The sequence below is a fragment of the Berghia stephanieae genome, chromosome 4 (genome assembly GCF_034508935.2).
Source record: "Berghia stephanieae isolate SIO BIC M18660-M18661 chromosome 4, UCSD_Bste_1.3, whole genome shotgun sequence".
NCBI classification, from domain to species: domain Eukaryota; kingdom Metazoa; phylum Mollusca; class Gastropoda; order Nudibranchia; family Aeolidiidae; genus Berghia; species Berghia stephanieae.
Window position 1 is genome coordinate 8,183,499 of NC_088363.1, and position 16,615 is coordinate 8,200,113.

The 16,615-nt window shown below is 37.8% G+C and overlaps 1 protein-coding gene across 2 annotated transcripts in view; it reads right to left on the reverse strand.

Moving 5' to 3' along the window:
• Positions 1-16,615, reverse strand: part of LOC144969979 (carotenoid-cleaving dioxygenase, mitochondrial-like) — a 33,438-nt gene that overhangs the window by 5,841 nt on the left and 10,982 nt on the right. For both annotated transcript variants that reach the window (XM_078909099.1, XM_078909098.1), the window contains exons 6-10: positions 15,662-15,864; positions 14,585-14,833; positions 12,750-12,852; positions 4,816-4,922; positions 3,241-3,358 (exon numbers count right to left, since the gene is read on the reverse strand). In XM_078909099.1, coding sequence (XP_078765225.1) covers positions 3,241-3,358; positions 4,816-4,922; positions 12,750-12,852; positions 14,585-14,833; positions 15,662-15,864 — 780 coding nt within the window. The remainder of the gene's footprint in view (positions 1-3,240; positions 3,359-4,815; positions 4,923-12,749; positions 12,853-14,584; positions 14,834-15,661; positions 15,865-16,615) is intronic.

A 16,615-nucleotide genomic window follows, 5' to 3' on the forward strand; every position in this document is an offset into this window, starting at 1 on the left:
AGGCATTAGACACCGACCGTCAACGGTCCCAGTCACTGAAACTCTATTCTATTTTTCGTTTTGCTCACAATAGTGATTCCTTCTCACTAAATTATATCAATCAGACTATTGAAGCAACGAAATTGACGTCACTCAGCTCTTTGTTATTGTATTAAGGCAGCCATGTAGGTAATTAGTTCTCACTAAATTATATCAATCAGATTTTTAACTTTCAAGGTTACTCGTAGTTTTGTGTGTAAGTAATTACTTCCGGCTGGCGGATGTTGTGAACATTTTACCTAAATAACATCTATAACCGTCCACTGTTCTCGCATCATATATAGTAATAGCTATAATAATGTAAAATGTCGAGAGAGAGAGAGAGAGAGAGAGAGAGAGAGAGAGAGAGAGAGAGAGAGAGAAGAGAGAGAGAGAGAGAAGAGAGAGAGAGAGAGAGAGAGAGAAGAGAGAGAGAGAGAGAGAGAGAGAGAGAGAGAGAGAGAGAGAGAGAGAGAGAGAGAGAGAGAGAGAGAGAGAGAGGAATACTGTTAACAACCTCCCCCGCCAACCCCCCTCCCCCCGCAAAAAAACAAAACAAAACAAAAAACCAAACAAACAAAACCAAACAAACAAGAAAAAACAAAACAACAACAACAACAAAAAAAAAACAAACAAAACAAACAAACAAAAGACAACTTGCGGTTTTATGTAGCGCTATAGTCACTAAAGATGCGCAAAGCACTTTATGAGGGTCCCTGGCCAAAAGCAAAACATATTAGACGAGACATGGCCCATATTAGGCGATATTACAATTGTTTCCTGACAGAGACGACGCTGTGAACAGCGAGGTACTCATTTTACACATAAACAAGGTGAGAGAAGGCGAGTAAAGAGCGTTTTCCAAGGACTCAATTATGCGCCTCTCAGAGCGGGATTCGAACCCAGTACCTTCCGATCCGAAGGCGAGTTTCATACCACAAGACCACGTGCATAGCCGCACAAGAATGTGATGAGAGGGAATAGATACATATGTATTGAAAGAGGAGAGAGAGGATGGAGCGAGTAAAGTTCTTGGATATGTATAGAAGGAACCAAATTGATGTCACTCATCTCTTTGTTATTGTTTTTAGACAACGATATTTGTGATTAGTTCTCATTAAATTATATCAGACTATAAACATTCAACGTTCCATATAGATTTGTGGACTGGAGCGTTATTTTCTGGCTGGCGGACGTTGTGAGTATTTACTTTAACACAGAGCATCCATAGAAGGAATGAAGTTGACGTCTATCAACCCTTTGTTATTGCTTTTAGACAGTCATTTTTATAATTAACTTATCACTACATTATATCAATCAGACTATAAACGTTCGAGATTACACAATTTTGTGTGTTGATATGTTATACTCCGATGGAGATGTAAGTATTTTACATCAATACATTTGCAATCTGATTTAATTTTAAAAGAAACGTAAATCACAGCAATTTTTTCATATTGTGGGCAATAAAGATTTATTATTTAGGTATCACCACCACCACCACCACCACCACCACCACCAGAAGCCACCCACCCACCCACCACCACCACCACCACCACCACCACAAGCCACCCACCACCACCACCACTTATTCATCACGTATTCAAGGCTTTCTGTCATTCCCATATCTCATGTGTCAAGCGTCAAGTCGACTGTGTTGTCGTGTCAACAGTCGTGCCGACGGTTGCGGAGAAAAAACAAAACAAAACACCCCCCCCCCCCAAAAAAAAAAAAAAAACAAAAAAAACAAAAACAAAACAAAACAAAACAAAACAAAAACAACGCAAATATAGTTATCATGTCATTATCTACAATGGAAATTGCGAAGATATGAAAACTAATTCTTCTTTTAATGATTTATCAGACATTTTTTTTATTTTGTGTGAAACCCATTACGAACGTTACGGTGGTCAAGAACTTGAAGAAATACGAAACCTTGTGTTCATCTACCTCTCCATGACTCAAAATGTATAAAAATATTATTTTAAAAACAATAATTCAGCATTTATATAGAGCAATATCCACTATACGTGCTCAAAGCGCTTTACAAAGGTTCCCAAGCCAACAGCAACACTAAACATGAAGGACGAGACATGACGCATGTCAGGCGATATTACTAAATTTTTTCCGAAAGAGACAACGAACAGCCATGTACTCATTTTACATCTGAGTACGGTGAGAGAATGTGAGTATGGGGCCTTTTTCAAGGACTCCACCCTGCGCTGCTCAGAGCGGGTCTCGAAACCTGGACCTTCCGATGCGAAAGTAGAGTCACAGAACAGGGCGGGGCTCTGTTCTATCGACCACATAGCCTCACAATTAATCAAAATATATTTCTAATTTCAACAATTTTTGGAGCAAACACATAGTCCTTGGTATCAAACATATTGTAAATTTGACGCTGATCACGACTCTGACGTCAAAGCAGCGAAAATCCGAAAAAAAAAAATCTCCACTTTTTTTATACTGCCACGCCCCCGATCGATAGCGGATCATCTCGAAAAATATTAAAGAAGGAGGGATTTGCGACCGACCGACCGTCCCTACACTTGTCGCTCAGGTATTTATCCATATCCATTGCGATTTCATTACGATTTGTTTCAGCCGTGCCTATTCTCAGATCGTCACCAGTAAAAAACACCACGTGTATGGGGTCCTTAGACTAGAAAACAAGATTCCATCACTCTGAAACCAGAAGATCAATTACACATGGTATGTATCTAGCCCTCCAGAAGAGCGATTTTACATTTCCAGTAAGACTGGAACCAGTTTTTTCGATCACACTTTGTTCTCAATTAGATAGGGATAAGGAGCTCCGCCCCGTTGAAATAGACTCTGAGCATGTTTACCTTCATCCTCCTCTGCGGCTCCGGGTTGTTGCACAACAATTGGTTCGGCCATCGTACAATTTTGGCTTGGGCAATTCCAAAATTTGGACTTCTGTGTTTCAATGTCCAATTTGATTACTTGGTTAAGATATACTATACGTTAGACTGGTTCCTTCCCAGCCAGGGTATCTAGTCAGGGTCAGGACAAAACCAAGTAATCTCATTCCAAGACAAAGGCAAAAGGCATGTTGGAAAACATATAGAGGGATAGAATATACCTTCTAATGAGATTGGAACCAGCTTTTTATTTTACATCAAACTTTTGTTCCCAATTGGATTGCGATATAGAGCGCCATCTGGTTGAAATCAACTCTGAGCATATATAAGTGTCTACCTTCATCTTCCTCCGTGGTTCCGGGTTGCTGCACAAAAACTGGTTCGGCCACCATATAATTTTGGCTTGGGCAATTCCAGAACTTGGTCTTCTTTGTTTCAATGTCCAATTTGATTACCTGGTTAAGATATAAATGTTACAAACTCAAAATTCAAATGAGACCGGGTCACTCGGGTATTATATGGGAGTGAAACAGATTCCAAAAATGCATTTAAAGTTACAATTACCATCAACAACAACAACAACAAGGAAACATTTAATACAACTATATTTATTCTACCCTTTAAAATGGAAGCACATCTGATCTAATCGGGAGGTTTGCAGTCCGATCACCAGTCGAGACAGTCTGATTTTTTTGGGGTGATCTTTTCTTGTCTTTTTCTATTTTTGCTTTACCTGTTATTGTTTCGTTTTGTTTTTTTAAAGGGTTTTACGGCGATTGCAACACATTAAGGTCATATCAGCGCCAGTAAAAGGGAAGAAAATGGAATAGTAATAGTTCTAGAATTACAATTAAAGCACCCAAGAAAAGGTAAGACATAGGGGATTGGTTCAAATAGGAAACAGATGTAGATTCCAAGAGCAAGCTATCAATTTACTTAGTTTGAGATCACCTAAAAGTCTCATCCAGACAAAAGTACAGGTCCCCAAAAAGAGGAATACAAATCATACATAATATGTAAATAAAATATAATACGGTGCATAACAGGGAGGTGATTTACAAAAAAAAAATTATCATCTCCCAAAACTAACTATACATTTGACCGTTTCCTGCCATCCAGGGCCAGGACAAAACCAAGTAATCCCAATCCAAGACAAAGACAGAAAGAATATTGGAAAACAGATATAGGGGGAATAGAAGACACGGCAAGTACCTCCCTGCTCACTATGGGAGGTCGGAAACCTCACCCAGAGTGTTACTGTTTCATACAAGCTTTCAGATCTTTATCTTACACCAGTGCTTGCAGTAAGTGTTACTCAATTAGAAGGGAAAAGAAGTATTCAATGATTATGTGGGCTTTTTTTTTAACGGTTGCAATGAACATGAATAATAGTTATCGTCGCAAATTAAACGTAGATTTTGCTCTCAGAGTAGCTGCTGCAGACTGTATAAAATTTCTAAAGAGACAAACGTTTAAATCTCACGTTTCTAATCATTTTACTTTTAACCAATCAATTGGCGAAGTCCCAGGCTTGAGAGCTTCTGCCATGATGACGTCATTTAAATCGATCGATATTTGAAGGACGAGTTTTCTGACCATATTTTTAAGGACGTATTATTCCAGAGTAAGGCAGTTCAAGAGATTTTGTTTTTTGATGGTCTTTACTTGTATTTTTCTTTTTTTTTTTTTCTTTACCAGGTAGTGCTTCATACACAATTTCAGATCTTTATCTTACACCAGTGCTTGCTTCCTAATTTCTTAAAAATACACAGCAAGTGTTATTTCGATAAAAAGGGAAAATAAGTAAGCGGTGAAAATTTGGGCTTATTAAAAAAAAAAAACGGTTGCATTGAAAATGAATGACAGTTATCGTCGCGAATAAAACAAATCAAAATATATTATAACTGTTTACCTTCTTGATGGGGTCATTGTCGACATTTCCGGTTCCATAAATGTATCGATACTTCTTAGTATTGATGGATTCGTAGTTGATCCGTGGAAGATCGAAATGAACATTGTCTGAAATAGAAAGATAGGTAGATGGAGTTAGACAATGGTTTTATTTATCAGTGATGATAATCTACCGCTTGCAGTGTCAAACATATTTCTATAAAAGTACTCAGGTGGCTCCACGTCAGAAAATGGAAAAAATTATCGTGTTTTGTGTCACATTTTGTGTGTTAATTTGCATAAATTTTGGTGACCTTCGCATTTTTATGATGTCAGCCTATACGGGGTGGCACCGGATGTGAAACGTGACACAAGGCCAGCGGTGTCCTTGGATGGACAGATGTTGGTTAGGGATTGGAAAAAAGAAAAGGAAAATCAATTCATTACTTCTCTCTCTCTCTCTCTCTCTCTCTCTCTGTCTCTCTCTCTCTCTCTGTCTCTCTCTCTCTCTCTCTCTCTCTTTTCTCCCTCTCTATCTTTCTTTTTCTCTCTCCCTCTTTCTTCTCTCTCTCTCTCTCTCTCTCTCTCTCTCTCTCTCTCTCTCTCTCTCTCCCTTACGCATATTTCTCTTTCAACCACTCCTCTATCTTTATGTGATGTTTTTAGAAGCCATCTTGTCATGGGAAGATAAAATATTCCAATAAGGTAAGCAAGGTGATGATCGACTCAGAAAGCAATTGTTCAAATTAATTTTAATTTACCCTTTTTCCTTTAATTTGAACAATTGCTTTCTGAGTAGATCATCACCTTGCTTACCTTATTGGGATATTTTATCTTCCCATGACAAGATGGCTTCTAAAAACATCACATAAAGATAGAGGAGTGGTTGAGAGAGAAATATGCGTAAGGGAGAGAGAGAGAGAGAGAGAGAGAGAGAGAGAGAGAGAGAGAGAGAGAGAGAGAGAGAGAGAGAGAGAGAGACAGACAGACAGACAGACAGAGAAGAAGAAAAAAAAAGAGAAATAGGGAGAAAGAGAAAGAAAGAAAGAAAGAAAGAGAGAGAGATATATAGAGATAGATAGATAGATAGAGAGAGAGAGAGAGAAGAAGAAAAGAGAGAAGAGAGGAGAGAAGAGAAGAGAAGAGAGAGAGAGAGAGAGAGAGAGAGAGAGAGAGAGAGAGAGAGAGAGAGAGGAGAGAGAGAGAGAGAGAGACTATGTTTTGCATGTTGTTAGATATTTTTTGGTCTAATTTATATACTGTATAACCACTAGGTTGCAGTAACAAAGTAAAGTTAAAAACAAATATTTTCTAGCCTTTGGGCCAAAAATTTATCATCTCTTGATGTAGATAGCGGTATGATAAATATTGTGAGCCTTTAACATTATTTTCTGGAAAGGACAATTAATTAAATATTTATTTACAAGAGAAATATTTTATATAATGCTACGTAACTAACATAATGTAGTCTATATGTAATTTCTGCATTTCGGCTTGAGTTTGCCCCATGGGCAGATACATCTTCCTCCTTTTGACAAACTGCCATTATCATCACTGATTAAATATTGATAATCTAATTTTGATCGTATATCTAATAGGAAAAGGACTGTGTCAATGATAGAACTTCTTCTTCTTCTTCTTCGTCTTGTGGAAACCTCCAATATTGTCGAGGATCACTCCACAGTTTGTAGTGTTTTACATTTTAAACTTGCTAAAACTCTGCACATAATACTAAAACCACATAGATTAAAAAGTCACGTTGTGAACTCCAGCAATCGCGTGAAGGCATGTTGGCAACCGTTTTCAGCCACTTCAGCTGGGAGGCTATTCCATAGTCGGGCAGTGGAAGGGAAAAACGAATACATGTGGGCGTCTGTTTTTGATGTTGGGATGGTTACTCTTGCTGTGTGTCCCCTCGTATTTCTTGTGCCGATATCTTTGATGTCGTTTGGAAGTTTAAGGCACGAATTTTTGTAGTAGATCTTGTGGAACAATTTAAGTTTATCTATCTTTCTTCTCTTTTCCAGAGGTTCAAGGCCAATCCGTTGTGATATTTCAGACGCACTTGAGAAAGGATCGAATGTGTTTGTGATGCGTCTTGCTGTTTTATTTGGATGTTTTCTAAGGTGTCGATGTTTTTCTTTGTATATGGGTCCCAAATTGAGCTGCCATACTCCAAAATTGGTCTAACAATAGTTTTAAAAGCAAGGGTTTGAGTTGTGATTGGGCATCTTTTTAAATTGCGGGTGATGTAAGCGCTTGTTTGATTTGCCTTTGAAGCCAGGTGACATATGTGGTCATTCCATTTGAGGTTTTTAGCAAACTCAATGCCAAGGTATTTTGCTGTCTTTACATGTTCCAGGTTTTGACCATGAAGTTGGTATTCAAATGTTATAGGTGCTTTCTTATTTGTGATGGTTAGAACATTGCACTTTGATACGTTAAATTCCATTTGATTTATTGTTTCCCATTCTTGTAATTTAGCTAGATCGTCATTTAGTGTTTTGCAGTCGTCTGTTGTTTTTATCTGATTATATAATGCTGTGTCGTCAGCAAAGAGGCGCACTTTTGGCCTTATACCTCGTGGAAGATCGTTTATGTACACTAAAAATAGGACGGGCCCAAGGACTGAGCCCTGAGGTACGCCCGATGTCACCATCCCGATAGTGGAAGTCTCGCCGTCGACAAGAACTTGTTGGGTGCGATTGTCCAGAAAAGTTGCAATCCATTGTAAGGTTTTGTTCCTGATACCAACGTCATACAATTTCTGGATTAACCGATGGTGAGGGACCTTGTCGAAGGCCTTGGCAAAGTCCAGTAGTACTAGATCAATTTGACCACCTTTATCAATAGCAGCTGACAGATCATGTGTTAATGATAGAAGTTGAGTTTGACATGAGTGGTGCTTCCTAAATCCGTGCTGTTCATCACAAAAAATACTGTTAGTTTCGAGATATTCAGTTATTGAGGATCTCACTATATGCTCCAACAGTTTGCAGCAAATGCAGGTTAATGAAATTGGACGGTAGTTTTGAGCCCTGCTTCTATCACCTTTCTTGTAGATGGGTTGGACAAGAGCGTGCTTCCAAACAATTGGTATGTCTCCCGTTTCAAGAGAGAGTTTGAACAAATGTGTGAGGGCAGGTGCAAATTCGTTACTCAATATCTTTAAGAGACGGGATGGTATTTTGTCTGGGCCACATGCTTTCTTTGGATCTAGAGTGGCGAGGAGTTTGGAAACGCCCTCTACTGTCACATTGATTTCGCCCATAGTGTTGGAATCGTTTTCTTCGCCTTGTAGTTGTTGAGTGGTAATTTTGGTATGAGCTTTTGAAGCAAAAACAGAGCAGAATTGGTTATTAAGTATGTCTGCTTTTTCCTTTGCATCAGAGTAAAATACACGATCATGCTCAAGGGGCGCTATACCAACCGAATCGCACCTCCTACTTTTTATAAATTTCCAGAGCTTTTTGTTTGAGTCTTCACTAACAAGTTCCTTAACATGATTATGATAGGCCTTTCTACTCTCTTTTTGTGTTTCTTTTTTCAGTCGGGCATAATTGTACCAGTCTTTCTTACTGTTGGACTTTCTCGCTCTGCTCCATGCCTTTTGTTTCCGTCTAGATAATCGTTTGACGGTGGTGTTTATCCATGGTTGGTGAAATTTCCTTGAGCTTTTCTTCGTTGGTATATGTTTGGTCATCATTTTGTTTAGGTGGTCGTTGATGGCAGTCCAAACATCCTCAGTGCTTTCTAGATGTTGATTAATTATGTTTTCACTAAAAAGGCGTGTTTCTGTCCGCATTTCGGCGATATTTGCCTTTTTCCAAATAGTAATAGGGTGTGATTTTTTTGTGATTTTGTTTGCTTTGATTTTTGCTTTGATAGTGCTTTCCGTGATGAGGATGTCATGGTCACTAATGCCTGGAATGGTTGTACACTTGTCAATTAAATTTGGTCGATTTGTGATAAATAAGTCGAGGATATTTGTACCCCTTGTTGGATTTTTGTTTATTTGACTCAGCACTGCGTGGAATCAGCGCTATTTCAGTTGAAACTCCCAAGGGACCAATAACCCTTCCTGCTCGCTACCTGCATGAGGTCATTGGAGTTCAACTGGTATCAGGCAGTGCCGTGTCCAATGGGGGCAATTATGGATATTTATGGTCTTATAATATGTCGGTATAGCGGGAAAACAATAACAGACTCTTTCACTTCATTATTTTGATTTGAAAAATCAGTTGTCTTTCTAAACATCAGTGAAAATTTGACATTCTTGTGGTTAATAGTTTTCTTTGAATATCACAAATTGTTGATCTAATTTTAAGTGCTTGTAAATTATGGTGCACTTAAATAAAAAATTTGTTATTCAAAACTCAGCGGCAGTATCTCAAGACTTTTAATAAATATCAAAAGTACATATATGCATCTATGTTCCTGTGCAATATTATCATATTGGCAGTTGATTTTCTTGATTTATTCATGGTTTAGTAAGTTCTGTATATTGTTTTTACCAATTCCGTTCCTCTCAAACAGTTGTGTTGATCATAACAGTAAACTGATATGATTTATGTCGTTATGTGGTAAAATAACTCATAAAGATAATATTTTATTGACCAGTAAAGACAAAAAAACAATATTGTGTATGATTTCAATATCTCAATTTACTATCAATCTGCCTATAAAGTATGACTTCTTTACAAGAAAAAAATCAATTACCCAACAAGGTTACTGGACATACTACAAATATTGCAGTAACAATCATCAATTACAACTAACACCAACCACTGGTACTGTTAAATTAAATGATTTGCTCAAACAGACGGTGATAGTATGTGGACAAAAGAGGATTCAAAATTATGAGGGCATATAGTTTATTCCAAGTAGTAACCTTTTTCTCCTTATTGACCAACTACATTCAAAACGAACACACTGTCGATACAGGTTATATAGAATCATCTCCTTTCCTTCAAGAATACACATTTAGTCATTGTCTTATAAAGTCATCTGATATACCATTGAACTCCAGTCAGTCAAATTTAGAGATAAAACAACTGAATAACAATCAGAGTCAAATCAGTACAACACCACAGGCATACCACAGCAAGATCATTTATTTAATTTTTGTGAAATCACTGCCATATATATCTGGACGCCGCAGTCTATAAAAAGTTAACACATTCACTTATGCACAAAAGGAGAACTTGACCTTACATTATATTACTTATTCAACATGCAAGAATACCCTAAACATTGACACCTATATGACACTATAAAGTCGGCATTTCCTGAGACAACCACACAAAAGCAGTACCGTATACATCTTCAAACTATAATGCCTAACAGTCATAAAAAAAAATTTGACTTGAAACGTAAGGGATTTAAGTATAGAAAAAAGTTATAAAGCCATTAAAAAGTTGGCTTTCAAATGTGCCCAAAACTCATAATATTTAAATCAGTTAAATGCTTAAAAAATAATATTAGTATTATTTTCGTCTAATGGTTTATATTTTATTCCTAAACTGATATTTGGACATAATTCATGGCATGGAATACTATGGGAGAGAAAATAAGGATCTCACCAAGTCATGCCAAATATGAAATTTACAATAAAAAATTCATATCTTTTAAGGTTTTACTGCCCGGACAACAAAACTTGGCATGTGTCAAGATCATCAATTTTACTTTATAATGATGCTTGTTTCAATCATTTTCTGCCGCTGGGAATTAAATTATTGATATGCAAATTACAACAAATTAATTTCATTGATAGCTCAAAAACCACTAAATTGACACCTCTCTTATGAGCAGTCTTAAGAGGAAACATTATTATCAACCATGGCATATGATGAAAGAAACCTTTGCTTTGATTGTGGTGAGGGAACAATTTTCATATTCATGTTAGCAACTGAGCAATACCATGAAATATTGCAACAATTAATTACCATCAGCGGCATCACAGATTCCCCCTGACCGCTACCTGTTACACCCATGGGCTGACCCCACTAATGGGGTCAGGTTGACCTAGCACTGAAATACCGCTCAGAGGGGAAAATGCCACGCAGTGTCAGGCCAAAATCTTGCAATTTGTTAATAAATGCTTGGTTTATAAATGAAGGATATTGGTAACTGATTATTTTTTCTTGTTCCCAATTGATATCAGGTAGGTTCAGGTCTCCGCTTAACCAGAGTACATTTTTCGGGTCTAGGCTATCAATACAGTGTGTTATCTCAGTCATTTGTTCCATAGTTGAGTTTGAAGGTGTTCTATACATAGCGCCCACAGTGAGTAGGCCTTGTTCTGTTTTGATATTTACGATCACCGATTCTGATTTTGTTTGGATGTCAAGCTTTATTACTGAGAGGTTCGTTGTTGTTGCAACCAGCACCCCACCATACCTATCTTCTCGGTCTTCCCTGAACACTTTGAAATATGTCTCTGGTGGAAATATTTCACTGTCCTTTATTTCGGAATGTAGCCATGTTTCCGTACCTATGATTATGTCTGGTTTTATTTCTGATATCAATTTCCAAAATTCCGGTAGTTTTGGAATTAAACTTTGAAAGTTTATGGTCATAGTTCTCAACATGTTTCTCGGTTCACCATTACGGTCACTGTTAGTTTGCCTGTTTGCTTATTTTAAGCGTGTTATGATTTGAGTTGATTTGGTGATTGATTCTTTTTATTTCATTTGGCCTCATATTGACCCTTCTTCCCCCCTTTGTTGTTATTGTCTTATTTTCACAAGCCACGTTCTCATTATGTTTATGCATCTCATCAAAATGATCAGGTGTTGTCATTATGTTTTGTTGATATGTTGATGTGTCGTTTACTATTGGCATGTTGTTGTGAGTGTCGTTGAGTGGTATGTTGATCAGAGACCTTGGGCACCGTTGTGTGTTATGTACTTTGAGTGCTCTATTAGTATGAAAGGGTGGTGGTCTGTGACCTATTTGAATATTTATTTTTCTTCGTTTCCGCACACCACCACGACTTGGTCGTAGCCGCTGGATATTACTGCTATTATTGTTACCGTGATACCAAGACGATTCTGTGTCATTCCAATAAATGTTGTTGTAATAAGGATAAAAATAGATATGGCACATCGTGACTAAAAATCTTAACGTAAGTGTAAACAATAAATGGCTAGTACAATACTTCAAACAATGGGATCTACACCACTAACTATCCATGGCTCTAAATTCACTCAGCTATTGTAATTGGCACACACACACACACACACACATACACACACACACACATACACACCCACACACATATATATATATTATATGTATATCTATATACATATATATATATATATATATATATATATATATATATATATATATATATATAAGCAATGCAACATGTCTCTGGCTGCCGGAAAATGTCGAAATTTGTCGTTAATGGCTTTCTTCACCATTTTTTTGGACTAACTCTATACTCTTGAACTGTCTTTGGGGCAGAATCACACTATGGGCGTAGAGTAGTCCCGAGACTACAAGACTACAAGTAAAATTTTCAGCATCAGACGACATAAGACGGAGACGATTTGTTATATTTAAATGAAAAAAAAACCCACGTAAATTAGCATTTATATAGATAATATCCACTTATATGCTCAAAGCGTTACTTAAGATATTTCAAGCTTACAGTAACACTTAACATCTAGGACGAGACATGAGGCCTATTCGACGAGTAATACATTTTATTTTCGACAGTGGTAACGCGGTTAACGACCAGGTAATGATTTGACCTTGAGTATGGTGAGAGATTATTTATAAAGAATCTGTTCCAAGAGACGCAACTTCGCGCCGCTCTGACTCAGGGCGGGACTCGAACCCGGGACTCAATGGTTATACCAGTGTCAAACCAGAAGGCCAAAAAGCCGCACATTGTACTCGTGTAATGTTTTTGAATTTGGATAAAGTACAGTAGGAAGAGACACTCACAACCAAATATTCTGTCTGCATCAACTTCTATAATGTTGTTACTGGACAAGACAGCTTTGGCTTCACTTCCTTCAAGGTGGTTGACTGGATCTCCTATCTGGGCCTTAAAGATAAAATAATACAAATGGTAAATGGTAAAAACAATGAGCTATTATATAGCGCAATATCCAATAAATGTGCTCAAAGCGCTTTACAAGGGGTCCCTGACCAACAGCAACACGTCACATATAGAACCAAACGTGAGACCTGTTAGGCGATATCACAATATTTTTTTTTCTGACAGAGATAACGCTGTCAAAGGTCAGGTACTCATTTTACACCCGAGTACGGTGAGAGAATGTGAGTAAAGAGATTTTCCCCAAGGACTCAACTATGCGCCGGCGAGGCTCGAACCCAGGACCTTCCGACCGAAAGCGAGTGTCATACCACAAGAACACATAGCCGCGCAACAGATAGATACCCATCTTCAGTCAGTAACAAACACAGTAAAACACCCAGTGCCTCCTAACCATTTTGCACTTTTATATTTTCAAAATAAAACTGGAGCCAACATAAATGATGTTTTCGCGACGTGTACCAATATGAAGGTCTGACATCTGAGCCCTACTAAAGGCCAGGTTTAACATTGTTCTAATGGACAATCTTTTGCGTCAGATTTTGAGATTTTCATTACAACAATGAGCCCAAAATGAATTTGGTTATCAGACCTGCAAATAAGCGCACGTCGTGTTTTAGTCCTGATCTTCTCGAGTTCAGTGTTTGCGTTTTATGATGCAGGCGAGGGTTAACAGGGAAAAAGCGTACCATTGGGAAGAATTTAGACATCAAAACATCCCAAAATACCTGGTACCCTCTGTGGTGCACTGGAAACGCGTCTGACAGATAATCAAGAAGCAGGAGGTTCGAACCCCAACTGATTTTTTGGGATATTTTTTTCCTGCTTCCTGTATCTTTCTTTCTGTTGTGTCTAGTATTGTTTTACACCCACACTTGTTCCAATCCTTATCTTATACCAGTGCCTGCTCCATAATTTGTTAAAATTAGATGAAGATCTGAAAAAGTGTGTTTGAAACTGTGCCTGACAAAAGCATGAAAGAAAAAGAAACATAAGAAAAAAACCCCCATCCCAATAATTCAGTCTACATCGGCTGGAGATTGAACCTGAGACTTGATTACTGGTCAGACGTGGTGCTACTGCCATTAGGGAGCAGTGTGGCTCAGCGGTACGGTCTATGCCTCCTACCCGAAAGGTATCGAGTTCGATCACCTGCCACTGCGCTGTGTGGCCTTGAGCAAGTCACCTCGCCTTAGCTCAATTTGCGGCGCTGCACAGCAGTTGATGTCTGGGTTATTCCTGTCTTCCCTTGGAACATACCCTTGAGACAAATTTCCCCCATGGGACGAATAAAGGGAATTTCATTTATTTTATATTACAGCACGGAGGATTCCGGATAGTTTGAACGGTTTTATGCCTATATTCTTCACACGGGTACGCGTTTTACGATGTGAACCCTTGCTTCCATCACACAACACAAACATTGAACACGAGAAGACGGGTATGAAGGCAATAGAGTAGCTCCATTTCTATTCTAATCCCTAGTTTGTCACAATATACCAAAACCGGAGGTGCACATATTTATAATTCATCATTATGGGCGTATTGTTGTAACGGAAATCACAAAAAGTTGCTCAAAATATTATCCATTACAACAATGCAAAACCATGCCTTTAATGAATTTCGAATATCAGACCTGCATAAATGTAAACCACATTCATATCATTAACAGCGACATATGTTTTTGACTGATTACAATCTTAGTGATAAACAAACATACCTCTTTAACATCGAGGGGTAAGACAAATCGAGCAAAATTCGCTGCGTTGACGGTGTTGAAGTCATCATTGACGAATGGATTCATGTAAAATTTTTTCACAATCTCCGAATTATCTATAAGGCAAAGATCAACAACCAAATAGCCGTCCTCCTCGAAACAGTTGATAAAATGGAAGACAAATCCGTGCGGCGCCTGGTAGGCGTATGGCATACGTCTCCCCGTCTCCTTCTCTACCACGTGTATCAATATCTAACATGAATTATAAAAAAAATCATGGACAAAATAAAGTTAAACCGACGTGTACTTATTTTCAGGTCTGATAACCCAAATGTTTATTGTGGGCTCATTATTGTACTGGAAATTGGAAATACTCTCAAAACCAACGCAAAATTAAATATTGTCTATTACAACAGTGTTTAAACAAGCCCATATATTATGTCCGGTTATCAGACCTACAAATATGTGCACGTCGATCTAAATCAAATAAAAGTGCCAAAAGATCGTTTCAGAAACTGTGGCCACAAAATTATCTCAATTGCAAATTACTTTGGATAATTTATTTGGAGGTATCCGAAACAATATTCTCCTACATTAAAATGTAAATTCATTTAACATAATATTCGCAGATATTCTAAAAGAGACCTCCAGTAACACTCTTGAAATATCTATCACCACCTATTTCCTATACTCATCGTCTAACTGGCCCCGACCAACATTGCTTGACAATATTAACAACTAAAAAAACTTGGAGATTTTACGTATCGCAGAGCTCAAAGCGCTTTACAAAGTTTCTCTGGCCAACAACAAAACGTGACATTTTGGACGAGACATGTAGGCATTATTATTATAATTTTCCAACAGAATCAAGGCTGTTAACGGCCAGCTTCTCATTTTACACCTGATTACGATGACAGAATGGGAGTAAAAAGCCTTTTCCAAGTACTCAACTCAAATATACGCCGTTCAGAGAGGGATTCGAACCCTGGACCTTCCGATTCGAAGGTGAAAGTCATACTACAAGTCCGCATAGCCGCACAATTATTAGAGGACACGACATCGTAATGGATAACTAATTACCTTTTCATCTGGGAAAAACTCCATGCAATCCACAACCGACGCCAACCTCCTCCTGGACGTAAGGAGTTTCCAAAGATTTAGGGTAACCGGGAGTTCTAGAATAATGATGTAGTTTTCAGATATCCCAAAGGAGTGGGTGTATCCAATGTTTAATTTCCAACGACTTGGGAGGCAAGCGATGATCTTAGCATCATGAATGGATGCTGTAGAATAAGAAAAAAAATACTAAATAGATGCTAAAACCAGTAGACTTTAAAAGTAATGTACAAAAATAAAAAGAGCAGCTTTAAAAAGAACTAAATACTAGACACGGAACATTTCGGGGTCACAACCCTTCTTCAGTCTATAAAGGAAGCAATTCGAAATTCAGTTATTACCAAAATTATCACCAACAAAGAGGATCACACGTGAATTGATATACGCAGATGATGCAGACATAATCTTTGAATCAGAGCATCAAGCGACAATATACACACCAATAATATCAACTACTCTAGAAGCAATGAATCTAAAAGTGAATCAATCCAAAACAGAATTATATACAAAAATCAACAGAAATTTAAATGAATTTAAAAGTGTACGTGAACTAGGCAATTTGATCAACGAAAATGAGGACATCAGAAAACGAAAGCAGATGACCACCATTGCATTCAACCAATTACAAAAGTTGTGAAATAGACAACATAAACAGTGAGAAAAAACGAATACAGAATTACGAGATACTAATTATTCCGATATTGACATATAATTTTGGAACCTGGGACCTCATAAAAAAGAACCTAGAAAGTCTCGATTCATACCACCGCAAACAAGTGCGTCGCGTAACCGGAATCTATTGGCCAGAGGCAATAACTAATACTGATCTCTATGAAAGAACCAGGGTCCAACGCCTCAGTACAATAATAATGGAACAACAATTTGGTCACATCAAACGTCGAGAAGATAACAACCCAT